The sequence below is a fragment of the Papaver somniferum genome, unplaced genomic scaffold (assembly GCF_003573695.1).
Source record: "Papaver somniferum cultivar HN1 unplaced genomic scaffold, ASM357369v1 unplaced-scaffold_15, whole genome shotgun sequence".
NCBI classification, from domain to species: Eukaryota; Viridiplantae; Streptophyta; class Magnoliopsida; order Ranunculales; family Papaveraceae; genus Papaver; species Papaver somniferum.
Window position 1 is genome coordinate 558310 of NW_020624376.1, and position 13515 is coordinate 571824.

A 13515-nucleotide genomic window follows, 5' to 3' on the forward strand; every position below is an offset into this window, starting at 1 on the left:
TGCTACAAAATCAATTTTTTTTATTAATGTTATCAAGTAGTCTCTAATTTGTTCAGCATCTTTATTGTATTTCATCAAAGATGCGATATTCAACTCCGACTGTGGTTGTTAATTCACCACTTAAAAGGGATCGTCATTCTTTTCACCATATGGTTCGACGATTTAGTTATATTCATCAAATCGGTGTTCAAGTTAAACACTTTGATTCTCTTGGTGTCCAATTTGCAGGGGTATGTTCAAATATATTAGCAAATATCAATATGAATGTGGTCAATCTCAAAATGAAATTGTCCAGAAAATCAACGGATATAAAAGTATTGGAAAATATCGATGGAGATCAAATCAAGTTTCCAATAATAAAATATCTTGTGTAATTTAGGTAGCTTTCTAGATAAGGAAGATATTTAGTTAACTTCCTACATTTTTTATATTCTAGTTAATTAAGATATGTTCTAGTTATTAAGATATATTCTCTATAATAAGATAATATTTTAATCAATTCTTTATTCACTCTATAAATAAAGACTCTCAATGTAATTGTAATAATCCTAGAACAATCAGTCTGGAGATCAATATATTTCACCATACGGGGTTTATCAATAGACCTAGGCTATTAGTGCCGAACCATTTTAATCTTTATCTTATCTTCTCATGATCGCATTCTCTGTTTAAACTATTATCCCTCTATCCTCATAACTTATTAAAGCATAACATGTTGTAGCTCCAGTTCTTCGTCCAATTAGCTACTTCGCGGATGGCTAAGCATTCCATATGTTCTGGCTTCTGAGCCTCTTTTCAAGCATTGTGTTAACGAAATTAGAGATCAACAATTACAATTCATATTAATTTATCACACGAAAACCAGCATACTCAAGATAAACAATCCCAACACTTCTTCCTCACATAACCACATTTAATCTGGTGAACAATCAAAATGAAGGGAGCTCACAAGTCACAATTTATTCATTACTTGCCATCTGATAAATCTAAGATCAGATCACAATATATTTCTAGGCCAACAAAGAGCGTGTGATCTCTTTATTTCACTTGTTGTTCATATTAAGAGCATATGTTTGTATGATATTTTTCCTTTTTTGTTGTCATTTGTCGTGGAAGTGATTTTAAGTAAACTTCATAATTTGGTTGATTGTTTTGAGAATTCATAGAATATATATAGTAACCTTAGCTTTTGGGATATAATTGAAGAAAATAGCTTAAGCTTAAAAAATCACTGAATTTGGACCGAAAGACATGGTTTCAAAGTAATTTTGCTGAAAAATCATGTCTGTCGGGTTTGTAGGTTTCACAATAGTTCCATCTATGTATCATGTTTTTCCTTTCGCACTAAGTGCTTTCATTATTCCTCTTCCCCAAGTGCAGTAGTTTTCACTATTAAGAAGAGGAGTATAGATGACTGATGTAGGATTATCAGAAGGATGAACATAATATGGACTTGATGGAGTTAAAACGATATCTGTTTCAGGATTAACTTTAGGAGGGTTTAGGTTCGATTGATCTTCTGCTAGAGTCATGATGATTAGGATTCTCAAAAAAATAAAAATAAGCTAGCTCTTGTATACCATAAAGAAATGGTTGACAAGGTTGTTTGATTTCACAATAATGTGAAGTTTCAATTCATTGATCAGTGTATTTTATATACACGGTTACTATTGTGTTTAAAAAATAAGGAAAGGAAAATAACTAAAGATCCGAAAGACTTAAAACAAGAATAACAACAAAATAGAAAAATAAAGTGTGTACAACAGAATGTCGTCATAGAAACGACAGCAAAATGTCGACATACGTCGTCATAGTAGTCTGATTATTCTAATATGTTCTGAGGTTTCAAAGTGTTTGAATTTGAACATCTAGATCTCTAGACCAAATTTTGTTACTCCTCCATTAAAAGTTCCTCTCTTCCATCATCTAATAAAATCAAACGTGTAAACAAAATGGATAACGAATGAATAGAAACCCACGAGAGGTCCGTGTATATTCTAGAGTGCCTAGAAACTCATCCAGTCTTTGTTGGAAATATCACTCAGACCAAAATCAGTAAGTGCACAATTTTTATTTTCAGTCAAGCAACACTCGCTTGAATTCAAGGTACAAATAATTGATGCGGCCCATACAGATACTATCAGAGTCGAGAAAATCTGCACACTCCCAATCAAGTGTGTGACTGTGAGGTACTGACGCCCATGCCCGTTGCTTGTTTAAATTGATATCTACAGAGTACAGATATTTCATGTGGCCGACAGTTAAAGTATCAAGTCAAGTTCTTTGAGTAAGATAAAACTAAAGGTGTATGTGTACACAGTAGACGTACGTTGAGAAAAAAAAAGAAGACAAAGACCAAATAATGCCCAATAATTTAGGGAAAAAAAAGTAACAATCCTGTTATACTCTTTCGTCGGGTCTTGTTTAGCACAATTCAGTCTTGTCTTGTGTTGTCCTTAAAAATTCTAGTCATTAATTGGGTTAAAATTCTTGCATATGGTACAATTCACCAGGTTAGTTCTTTTAATACTTCAATAAAAAACAATAAAAAGGAAGTCATGCAAAAGTGAAAATTTCCTTCCACCACGTAGTCTTTTTTCTCATCGATCATAATATCATTTTCTTCTCTTATTCACGGCACTCTTAGAGCGTCCACAATGGTACGATCATAACCAAAGATCAAAGACCAAAACAAACGATCAAATTTGAGAGTAGTCTGGAATGTAACGTTAAGGCAGTGGAGTATTTTTAGTCGAGCGGATGTATAATGAACGCTTGCATGTGGAGCGTTCATATAATCTTCGTCCCGAAGAGGCGTTGATATAGTTTACGCTCGTTGTGAGGCGTTGTTAAAGAATACGCTCGTTGTGGGGCGTTCATATAGTTAACGCTCGGAGAAGGGACGTAGATATAATCTACGCCTGGTGTGGCGGACGGGTGAATCAACGCCTCATTCAGGCGTTAAGAATATCAACGCCTCATTCAGGCGGACATATAATCAACGCCTCATTCGGGCGAACTTATAATCAACGCCTCACTCAGGCGGACATATAATCAACGCCTCACTCAGGCGTACGTATAATCAACGCCTCACACTGGAGGACGTATAATCAACGCCTCATTCAGGCGGACCTATAATCAACGGCTCATTCGGGCGAACTTATAATCAACGCCCGTTGTCTGGCGAATGTATAATCAACGCCCCCTTGTCAGGCGTACGTATAGTGTTGGACCCAAATTAACACACGTATCGAGCACGTGTGGACAAAGAGAAACCACCACGTATAACACACGTGTTCACTTGGTGTTTACCCTAATCTTCTCCGTCTTCTTCTTTTCTTTTCTTTTCTTCTTTTCTTTTCTACCTCCTGTTTACCTCCTGTTTGTTTCTACCGCCCACAAACACAACACATCACAGTAACTAGCAGGAAAAGAGAATAGAAAAAAAACCAGATACTTGATGAATCCCGGTTAGAAAAGAGGTATGTTTCTTTTTTCTTAATCACCTTTTTTTTATCCGTATTGTTGTATAATTTATTTAGGGTTTTATTTGTTAAAATTAGTTTATATTAAGATGGGTTTTAAAGAACAAATATGAATATGAAATTGATTAAATATAATTGGGTATGTGTGTTTTATGATTTTAGAGAATAATATGTATGTGAAGAAAACCAGTTTTGATGCTTATGTAAATTTGGTTAAAAGAAGTTTTAAAATAATTATAGAAGATCTAATTTGTGGGTGGAATAGATTTAAAAAATTTGGCTACTGTAAAAATTGGTAGTTATGTAGATTATGTGTGTTATATATGTAGAAGAGATGATTTGTACATATGTGAATATGGTTAAAAATAATTGAATTTGTATTGTTTTTTATTGAATTTGGAGGTGATTAATTTTAGTTGTTTTTTGGTTTATTTTTGATGTTCATGTGAATTAGGCTAAAAGATTTTATGAAATTTTGTCAAATATGTACAACACTTAATTTGTGGGTTATATAGATTAATATGTGTTTTTACAATTCACGTGGTTATGCCAAAAATTGTAGTTATGTACATTTTGTGTGTTACATATGTAGAAGAACTAATTTATATGTATGGAATTGATTTTTTAGTGATTTTTATGGAATCTTGAAGTGATTAAATTGGGTTGTGGAATGTTGAAAGGATTTTCAAAATGCATCGGTGACGATTTAATTTGTATTCGTAGAATTATAGATTTTGGAATTGATATAGTTTGTGTTAAGGATTTTTATAGTATTTGGAATATAAATGGTGGTGGACTAATAAAAATAAGAAATGGCGCGGGTTGGTCTAATTGCATCTATCTTGTGTGTGCATAGATGTTGAACAAATTCACATCGCGGTTCAATGGTCGCATGAAGACGAACAAGAAACAAAAATCTGTAGCCGAAGAGGATTATAACTTAATCGCTACTGGTACAATTAAGGAGGTTGATATTCCCCGGTTAGGGAGGTTTCCTATACTGCAAGATGATAAACCGCACGCTACTACGGACATCACATTTACAGGGGAGCACAAATTGAAGTATCAACATCGTGGATCTTTGGCATCGGTAATTCATCACTATCAAACTATTTCACAACACTGTCCTAGAGCTAAATATATTATTGAAAAAGCGGGATGGCAAAATTTACTGGACATACAATGTAGCGAAACCAACCATTCAATGGTTGATTATATTGCTGAGCGGTTTTGGGATACAACAAACACTTTTCACTTCCCATTTGGTGAGATGGGATTCACCCCCCTAGATTGTCTCATGTTGACTGGACTGAGTATCGGTGATGGGCCTGATGTTCCTTATGATTCGGGGAAGTACCAATTTGAACATGTTCGTGAGCATATCTTTCCGGATATCCAAGATGTCACGCTCTCAACTTCTGCCTCTTTTGCCGAAAATAACGCCACATCTTTACTTATTCCATGATATCGTTTTTGCCAAGAACTCCAAGACCGCTCTGGATTATTAGGTAAATGAAGTTCAATATCATCCTTGATACGAGTCCACAACGTCGCCTCTGATTGATCAGCTCCAACACTAGAATCTTGAGATATAGATAAATGAATTTTACACATTGTTACATCTTCGATTGTCGTAAAATTTGGACCTCGTGCTACTCTTGGTGCCATTGCAAGCGAATCCGTGAAAATTTTCCAACTGATTTGAAAGCAGAAACAATATTTCTTCTTATTGGTGTGGATAGTTTGAAGTATTAGTCGTGGGAAAATGTCACAGGATCTCATGTGTATATATAGGTGTATATATGCGAAAAAACCGAAATGTCTTCCAAACTTTCCAACGTTCCAAATTATCCAACGTTCCATTTTCTTCAACGTTCCATTTTCTTCAACGGTCGAATTACCAACGGTATAAAAAAATTTCAAAATCAATTTTGTCTAAGTATTTTTTTTTTTAAACTCAAGCTTGGGGCGTTAACTATATAAACGCCTGGCGTGGGGCGTTAACTATATCAACGCCGGGATGGGGCGTTAATTATATCACCGCCTGGCATGGGGCGTTAATTATATCACCGCCTGTCTGGGGCGTTAACTATATAAACGCCTGGCGTGAGGCGTTAACTATATCAACGCCTGAATGGGACGTACACTTTATCAACGCCTGGCGTGGGGCGTTAAGAATATCAACGCCGGGGTGGGGCGTTTGTATAATCTTCGTCTGAATGGGGCGTTCATTTTATTAACGCCTGACGTGGGGCGTAAACTTTATCAACGTCCCAACGGGCGAACATTTTATCAACGCCTGAACTGGGCGTAACTTATATAAACGCCTCTTTATGGGGCGGTGACTTTACGTACGTTTCACAACAGGCGTAGATTATATATACGCCCGATGCCAAACGGTGATTATACCTCCGCTCCACTATATATAGTTTTGGTCTTGGTCCCAGACCAAATATGGTCTGGAATTTGGTTTTGGTCCAGATTTTAGTCTTTACTCCGTCCCGTTGCGTCTCCTCCCTGGATCATAATTATAGGTTTACTCGTCCATTGCAGTTGCTCTTAAGAGAGCAAAAAAAGATGGCCGATGCGTTGGCTAATGAAACCAATACAATTTTAACATGTAACTGTCAATGAGACTTCCTAGTCATACTTTTGAACTTCTGGACAAGGGTAGGAATAAGAATTTAGTCTCTCAACAAAGTCATGTATTATTTGCCTTCATGTGATTCTGAATTTTTTATGAAAGAAATAAAATAGTACTCTTTAATAGCATGGGCAGAGCCAGAAATATTTATATAGGAAAACATCCCTGTTGGAGACGCAAAAAAAATAAAATAAAAAGACTTGAAAGCTTAATTCTTGGATAAGTTTTGGCTTGACAGCCGATTTGGTTGCACACTCATGTTGTACAACAGCTCCCTCCGCCCCTATTTGATAGGCCATGTTTCGGTTTAATTATTTGATGTATTATGTTTATGTGAATCAATAAATACTTGCGGGTATATTTGTTTAAGAACATAATAGAATCGAAACATATATGGGCCGGTACCGACGCTTCCACACCATGATCGGTAGTTTAGGACTTTCTAATGATAAACCAGTCAACAAGACAGCATCACTTATTTGAATTAGCTACAGATGAAGTATCAAGTCAAGTGCTTTGTTTATAGGAGCCCAATGACACGTGTCGTGAGACTTATTATATATTTTCTTCAAAATACCCAGAGTCTTGTACATATGATAAACAATGGATTTGTTGTCGACATACCTAACACGTGTCGTGAGACTTATTATATATTTTCAAATGTCAATATTCAGAGAGTTATCTGGGTCACAATCAGCGAATAAAAACTTGACAACAATCACAATTCTAGTCAAACAAACTAAAAAAAAATGAATTCTAGTCAATGCATATCTTTGAACTTGTTCATTATATATGAACCCTTCATCAATTGGTCCCCTTAAAGTCATCAACTTCTTACGATTATTCTACTGTTTAATTATATAACTTCTGATTGTATATCACAAACAGTAGCTACATCTCAGCAAGAAAGAATGATGGCAAGTTCTTTGATCATCATGTTTTCATTGGTGATCATCATCATCCTTTGGTATGGTATGAGAGCCTTTTATTCACTTTGGTGGAAACCAAAAAAACTAGAGAAGCAATTGAAGCAACAGGGAATTAAAGGATCTTCTTACAAATTTTATTATGGAGACATGAAAGAGTTCTTGCAGGCGACCATGGAAGCGTTATCCAAACCCATGAATCTAAATCACCATATAGCGCCACGTGCCGTCCCGTTTACTTGGAAGACTGTACAAACCTATGGTAAGTAAGCAATTTTGTAAGTTTTCATTTTCATAGATAATTGAGATGGATTCATCTAAAGCTATGGGTATATGGGGCAATTGCCCCCTTCCATGATTTTGCATGGAGGATAATACGAACATATGGCAAGTGATCAATTTTGTTACTGTTCATTGAATATGATTATTGAGACATTTGCTGCACATGAGGTAAATTCAGCTAAGGCTAGGTAGTGAAATTGTGTAGTTATGTATCATATTTTCTCGTAAAATCAGTGAATTACTGATATGAATTTGGTAAATTACAGGGAAGTTATCATTTAATTGGAATGGAACTACACCAAGGCTGATCATAGTGGATCCGGAGATGATGAAGGATGTAATGACTGAGAAGAACGGGCACATTCAGAAACCACCTATGGATAGCTATAACCCTCTTATTTGGGACTTACCAAAGGGAATCACAAGCCAGGAAGGAGAGAAATGGTTCAAACATAGAAGAATTATCAATCCTGCTTTTCACTCCGAGAAATTGAAGGTAGAATTTCGTACTCAATTGCTCATAAATGACTGTGTAGTCTCGTATAGAATTTGCATTTAGTAGTCCTACATTGCATTAGTATGGTATTTGCACCGGCCGGTATATAAGATCTTGTCATGGCATAATCAGCTATCTTCTGTATTTTCTTAGTTAAAAACGATGCACATTCTTGATTCCAAGTGTTGAGTTACGCTATTTCAGGGTATGATGCCCGCATTTACGACAAGTTGTAGTGAGTTGATCGCGCGTTGGAAGAAATTGGCTGATCCTACTACAGGTTCCTGTGAATTGGATATATGGCCTGAGATGGAGACGCTAACTTCTGATATAATTTCACGAACAGCATTCGGAAGCAACTATGAGGAAGGAAAGAGACTCTTTGAGCTTCAGAATGAGCAAATCTCACTAGTCATTGAAGCTATTCGAAGTATATACATCCCAGGTTTCAGGTGTAGTCTCATTTTTCACCACATCCTCATGAGATTAGTCCAATTTATAAAATTTCCTAACAAGCTCCGGATTTCTGTTCGTTTGTGCAGATTCATACCCACAAAGAAGAACCTGAGGAGAAAGCAAGTAGTCAAGGAAATTAATGGCATATTAAGAGGATTCATCAGAAAAAGAGAAGAACTGATGAAAACCGATCCGTCAAGCAGCAATGACTTGCTAGGTTTGCTACTGCAATCTAACAACACGGAAAGCAGTAATAGGTTGACAATTGAAGAAGTTATAGAGGAGTGCAAGGTGTTCTACATTGCTGGACAAGAAACAACTAGGTCGTTACTCACATTTACCATGATCGTCTTAGCTATGCACCCGAATTGGCAAGAAAAGGCAAGAGAAGAAATTGAGCAAATTTGTGGGGAAAGTGTGCCTGATTTCAATGCAATAAATCGTCTCAAAATTGTCAGTACTCTATATCCAACCATATTTGTTAGTTTTCTGCATTCTAATGGTGATTTGCAATAATTATGGCACTCACTGCTATTTTCATTTCGGCAGGTGGAAATGGTATTCTATGAAGTCTTGAGGTTGTATCCACCAGGACCCGAATTACATCGATATACTAGCAAGAAAACAAAACTAGGAAATCTTTCCATACCAGCAGGGGTCATTCTTACAGTACCACTTATTCTAGCGCACCATGATCCTGAATATTGGGGTGATGATTCAGAGGAATTCAAGCCAGAAAGATTTGCTGAAGGAGTTTTAAACGCACCCAAAGATAAACTCGCGTACTTTCCTTTCTCAAGGGGTCCTAAGGTCTGTATAGGCCAAAGCTTTGCTCTGATTGAAGCTAAAATGGCTTTGACTATGATCCTGCAGCACTTCTCTTTCCAGCTCTCGCCTTCATATACTCATGCTCCTTGTGTGGTTATGAATCTTGCACCGCAACATGGAGCTCAAATCATACTACACAAACTTTAAGCTACAGATAATGTGATGATGCTGCACCTGAAATATGAGTTTGTAATAATACTTTAGATGTATTTTGCAAGTTTTTTATGGGAATTCTCTTTGGTAAACTAAATTGGCAAAATATCCCGGTATATAACGTGAAGGAGAACGCAAGACTCTGTTGCTGTTCCAATTTTTCCTCCCTGCATGTTTAGGATGTGCCAACCTAAAACTAAACAAACTTCAAGTTAAATGATGCAAAACCTAACACTGAGAATGCCTTCAAAAGATTAGTAAGACCTTTCCAGTTCTGAATCAATTTAGGACATTACATACAGACCTACAGGACAAGGTTATTTCCGAATAGGCTTTCCAATACAAGTCAACCTAGAGATGCCAAAAGTAAGTAGCTAGACTGTTAGACAAGACACCCCTACACTACAGAAGCTACTCATTCACACCAACAACAGCTCGATTCAGTTACATTCAACTGAGCAGCTTCCCTAAAATAGGTCCATCCAAGAAATTGTTTTCTGGAGCCAACTTTTCTTGAATAGTCTTTTTCTCGGACGAAATCTTCGCTTCAGCTTCCCTTATCTCCATAATGACCTTTGAAATTTCTTGATGAAGTTCTTCTTTTCTTGCCAAAAGACCTGCATATTTCACCTGTGTCGCATCCAATTCTTTTTTATGGATTTCAACATCATTATGTATTCCAGATGAAGACTTCCAATTGTTCTTAGCTTCATCGAACTTGTTTCGAAGCCATTTAATTTTGAATCCCAAGTTCTCAACATCTTCAATGTCTCCTTCCCATGTTTGCGGTAGAGATTCACTTAAAGCAGCACCCCGCGTAGTTTCCATTGTAGAGATCATCTCCAACAAGCTACTAACACATGCCACTAATATAGTATCATTCGACTTGATGACTCTCTTTGTCGCCATATGCCCATACTTACCAAAAATCTTTCTATACAATACTGCATATTCTTTTGGGATTTTGAAGTTATCAACAAACTCAAATTTTTCATCACTCCCTGGGCCAGGAACACTTGTGGACCTAACAAAAGGAGCAGAGATATGTTTAGGAGAGGAAGTAGATACCAATTTGGAGCCAACAGTTGGACACTTAGCGGAGGATGTTGTTTTCGCAGCTTCAACAGGTTCAGCGGAGGTGGTTGTTTTCGCAGCTTCAACAGGTTCGTCGGAGAATGCAGAGGATGTCATCCTTGCAGCTTCAACAGGTTTCCCAACAGACCCAAAACCTTCAAGGGATTCATCTGGCTCAGCTTTCATGGTTTTCTTACACCAAACTGTATACCCTTTTGGGATATGGAAGTTGTCAACAAACTCTAATTCTTCATCACTCTCTCCACCAGAAACCCTTGTGGAGGTATCTATGGGAGAGGAAATAGATGTCAGCCTTGCAGCTTGAACATGTTCAGCAGAGGATGATGAGGCTGTCGGCCTAGCAGCTTCAACAGGTTCAACAAAGGATGTTGCCTTCACAGCTTCAATAGGTTCACCAGAGGATGCAGAGGATGTCATCCTTGCAGCTTCAACAGGTTCCTTAACAGACCCAAAACCTTCAAGGGATTCATCCGACCTAGCTTCCATGATCTTCTTATACAACATTGCATACTCTGTTTCGATGTTTAAGCTGGCAACTAACTCAAACTCTTCATCACTCCCTCGACCAAAAACACTTGCGGAAATATCCGTGGGAGGGGAAATAGATACCAATATGGAATCGACAGTTGGACACTTAGGGTAGGATGTCAACTTTGCAGCTTCAACAGGTTCAGCAAAGGATGTCATCCTTGCAGCTTCAACAGGCTCCCCAACAGACCTAAAACCTTCAATGGATTCATCTGACTCAGCTTGCATGTTATCCTCGCCATCTTCTGTAACACATTCCTGGATCAGAGGAACAGGACTGGCTGGAGTAGAGTTAGATCTTGATAAAGGCAGGTGCTCCGGTTTATTCAATCTTTCTGATCGGCGCAATGGTTTATTCTTAGGACTGCTTTTTTTCCCCGAGATCCAGATGCTTCCGCACTCATCTTCATTATTTTGAAGAGCTTTTAGAGCTATGTTGGCTTGGCTTGCTTTCTAAGCCCTCCATTTGCTTCTACAAATATATCATTTTTGTAATCAAGTGAAGTGAGATGTAAAATATTCATAATTTGAAAATGAAAAACGAGAAAAACAGATCCACAAATAAATCGTGTCACCAAAGGGGTCATCCGAATTGTCCATGGATATAGCATTGTATATCTCCTTAGCTGTAGGGGCTCTTTTAAGCTTAGCTGCTAACTGTAAGCGAGCGTTCATGTTTTTAGTTGCATATGTAACATACAAAAACCTTACCAAATGTCGATCTACACATGAAACTTACCTCTGCTGCGTATTTCACATGTGGTCTAGCACCGGTACTTTTTTGAGCTGTTTGTTTAGACCCATTTTCTTTGTACGCAGCAGATTTTGCCTATAACAAATGAATACAATATATGTTACCATTTCCATTAAGACATACAAGCTTTCAAGAATGCTTAGGTATTTTAAAGCTTACTTCTGTCTTTGGATTTTGCCAATACTCAACCAATTCCACCCACTGGCTCTCAACAACATCGTTGGGTCGATGAGCAAGACGTTCTTCTTGAGTAGTGTACTTATAGAATCCTTCTTTCTTTACCAAATGTTTGTGATGTTTCCACCTATCGTGCAGCTTAGCTCTAATCCAGTCATCCAGATTATCCGGGCCATCAAATACTTTCTGACAACACAGCAAACATTACAGTCATTAACTAATAATAATTCCGCAAACACTCAAAAGCTAAGCAATGTTTACAAAATATTGGTATACCTTTACTTCCAGCCTAGCTTTCTCAACGACCACAGCAGGCATATGACTCCAATTTGATACTGACAATGGTAATTTGTTGCCATCTTTAGCTAGGTGGCTAATGTAGATAATCATGTAATTAGAGTTTCGCCTGACAGGTGAATTACGCCAGGATTCAACTTGAAATTTCTGTCCTGGCTTTAGAGTATCCAGAAATTTCAAGGTTGTTGGTCCTCTACCTTTTCTAGCTCGATGTCCCCCATCCTACCACCATACACATAATCAATTGCTAGCACAAATGACCTAAAATGGACAAGACAAGGTGACCAAGCACAGTGAAGAACACTATGACTATCTATCTAACATTTTACATATGGAAAATTGAATCACCAAACAAACCCTAGCTTAATTTTTGGAAATTTTTGAAAAACCCCCAAATTTGTTTAAGAAACAGAGAGAAATGCTGAAATCAGGGACGGAGGGATAAGTATTTTTTACCTATGCAGCTTTGAGGGAGACGCTGTGGATATTATAGAGTACGGTCAAACACTTTGATCCAGCTGAACAACTCTGGAAAACTTCAATTTGGTGAGACTGAAGTGAAAGTGAAAGTGAAAGTGAAAAGAAAAAAAATTAGAGCTTGAGACGAGGAGGAAAATGGTATTTGTTAAGAAGAAATTAGAAAGAAAATTTTATTTTTATGGCCACAATTTAAGGTAAAAAAATTGAAGTAAATGTTTTACACCTATCATGGAGTATACCAGAATAAAATTCCATAAGGGGATCTGATTGCCGAGAAGAAGCTCATCCAACATTGGGATGGTAAAAAATTAAAAGTATATCCTATCATTGTGTCTTACGAGATTTTGCTCAGGATTTATATCCACGACCTCGGATATACGCGTGGAAATTGTGGGACATTCTCTCTATTGTGTCTTGGTATTAGAGTTATTGGATATGACATATCTCCTGTAAAAAAATAAATAAGTTTTTTAGTTCTAACTTTGACATGAAAAATTTAAGAGATGATGATGTGACGATAGGGCTGGTTTTTTGTTGACTTCTGAAAACATCGAGATGCTACTCAATGAATTCAAGATCCAAAGTAGAAATTCAACTCCTTTATATCCTCAAAGCAATGGGCAGGCAGAGGAAACTAATAAAACAATTGTGGATATATTGAAGAAGAAGTTGGAAGGGCACAACAAAGGCTGGTGTGAAAAAGTGCATAATGCAGTGTGGGCGTATAGAACAACGCGAAGAGAATCTACAAAAATGTCACCTTTCTGTCTAACATATGGTATAGAGGCGGTGCTGCCAACTGAGGTCATCATACCAAAAGAAAGAAGCATGGGACATGAACTTAAATACATATTTAATGTTAACAAAGCTTCATGACTTAGAAGAAAATAGAGAAGTTTCTCTACAACATATGG

The 13515-nt window shown here is 37.1% G+C and overlaps 2 protein-coding genes across 4 annotated transcripts; one reads left to right on the forward strand and one right to left on the reverse strand.

The window, feature by feature from the left end:
- The first annotated feature begins 6932 nt into the window (after positions 1 to 6932).
- Positions 6933 to 9376, forward strand: LOC113335679 (cytochrome P450 CYP72A219-like). The gene is made up of 5 exons (XM_026581694.1): positions 6933 to 7317; positions 7604 to 7833; positions 8038 to 8285; positions 8376 to 8742; positions 8839 to 9376. Exons 1-5 carry the CDS (start codon positions 7041 to 7043, stop codon positions 9262 to 9264), a joined length of 1548 nt encoding a protein of 515 aa, XP_026437479.1. The 5' UTR covers positions 6933 to 7040; the 3' UTR covers positions 9265 to 9376.
- Positions 9377 to 9510: 134 nt separating this feature from the next.
- LOC113335680 lies at positions 9511 to 12680 on the reverse strand. Of its 3 annotated transcripts, XM_026581697.1 has the most exons (5): positions 12578 to 12680; positions 12101 to 12343; positions 11807 to 12010; positions 11633 to 11722; positions 9511 to 11550 (listed from the first exon to the last, which is right to left on the reverse strand). In XM_026581697.1, exon 5 carries the CDS (start codon positions 11119 to 11121, stop codon positions 9721 to 9723), a length of 1401 nt encoding a protein of 466 aa, XP_026437482.1. In that variant the 5' UTR covers positions 11122 to 11550; positions 11633 to 11722; positions 11807 to 12010; positions 12101 to 12343; positions 12578 to 12680; the 3' UTR covers positions 9511 to 9720. The 3 variants fall into 3 exon arrangements, with proteins under 3 accessions (XP_026437482.1, XP_026437483.1, XP_026437480.1); XM_026581698.1 differs by lacking the exon at positions 12578 to 12680 and having other exon boundaries at positions 9511 to 11365; positions 12101 to 12554; XM_026581695.1 differs by lacking the exon at positions 12578 to 12680 and having other exon boundaries at positions 12101 to 12554.
- Positions 12681 to 13515: the final 835 nt, after the last annotated feature.

What these genes read in the sequence shown, in the direction of transcription:
- LOC113335679 (XM_026581694.1), top strand. Translation starts at nt 7,041, where the DNA reads ATGATGGCAAGTTCTTTGATCATCATGTTTTCATTGGTGATCATCATC. An exon ending in TTCACTCCGAGAAATTGAAG is followed by an intron (nt 7,834 to 8,037) that starts GTAGAATTTCGT and finishes ACGCTATTTCAG; the next exon opens with GGTATGATGCCCGCATTTAC. An exon ending in ATATACATCCCAGGTTTCAG is followed by an intron (nt 8,286 to 8,375) that starts GTGTAGTCTCAT and finishes TCGTTTGTGCAG; the next exon opens with ATTCATACCCACAAAGAAGA.
- LOC113335680 (XM_026581697.1), bottom strand. Translation starts at nt 11,121, where the DNA reads ATGCAAGCTGAGTCAGATGAATCCATTGAAGGTTTTAGGTCTGTTGGG.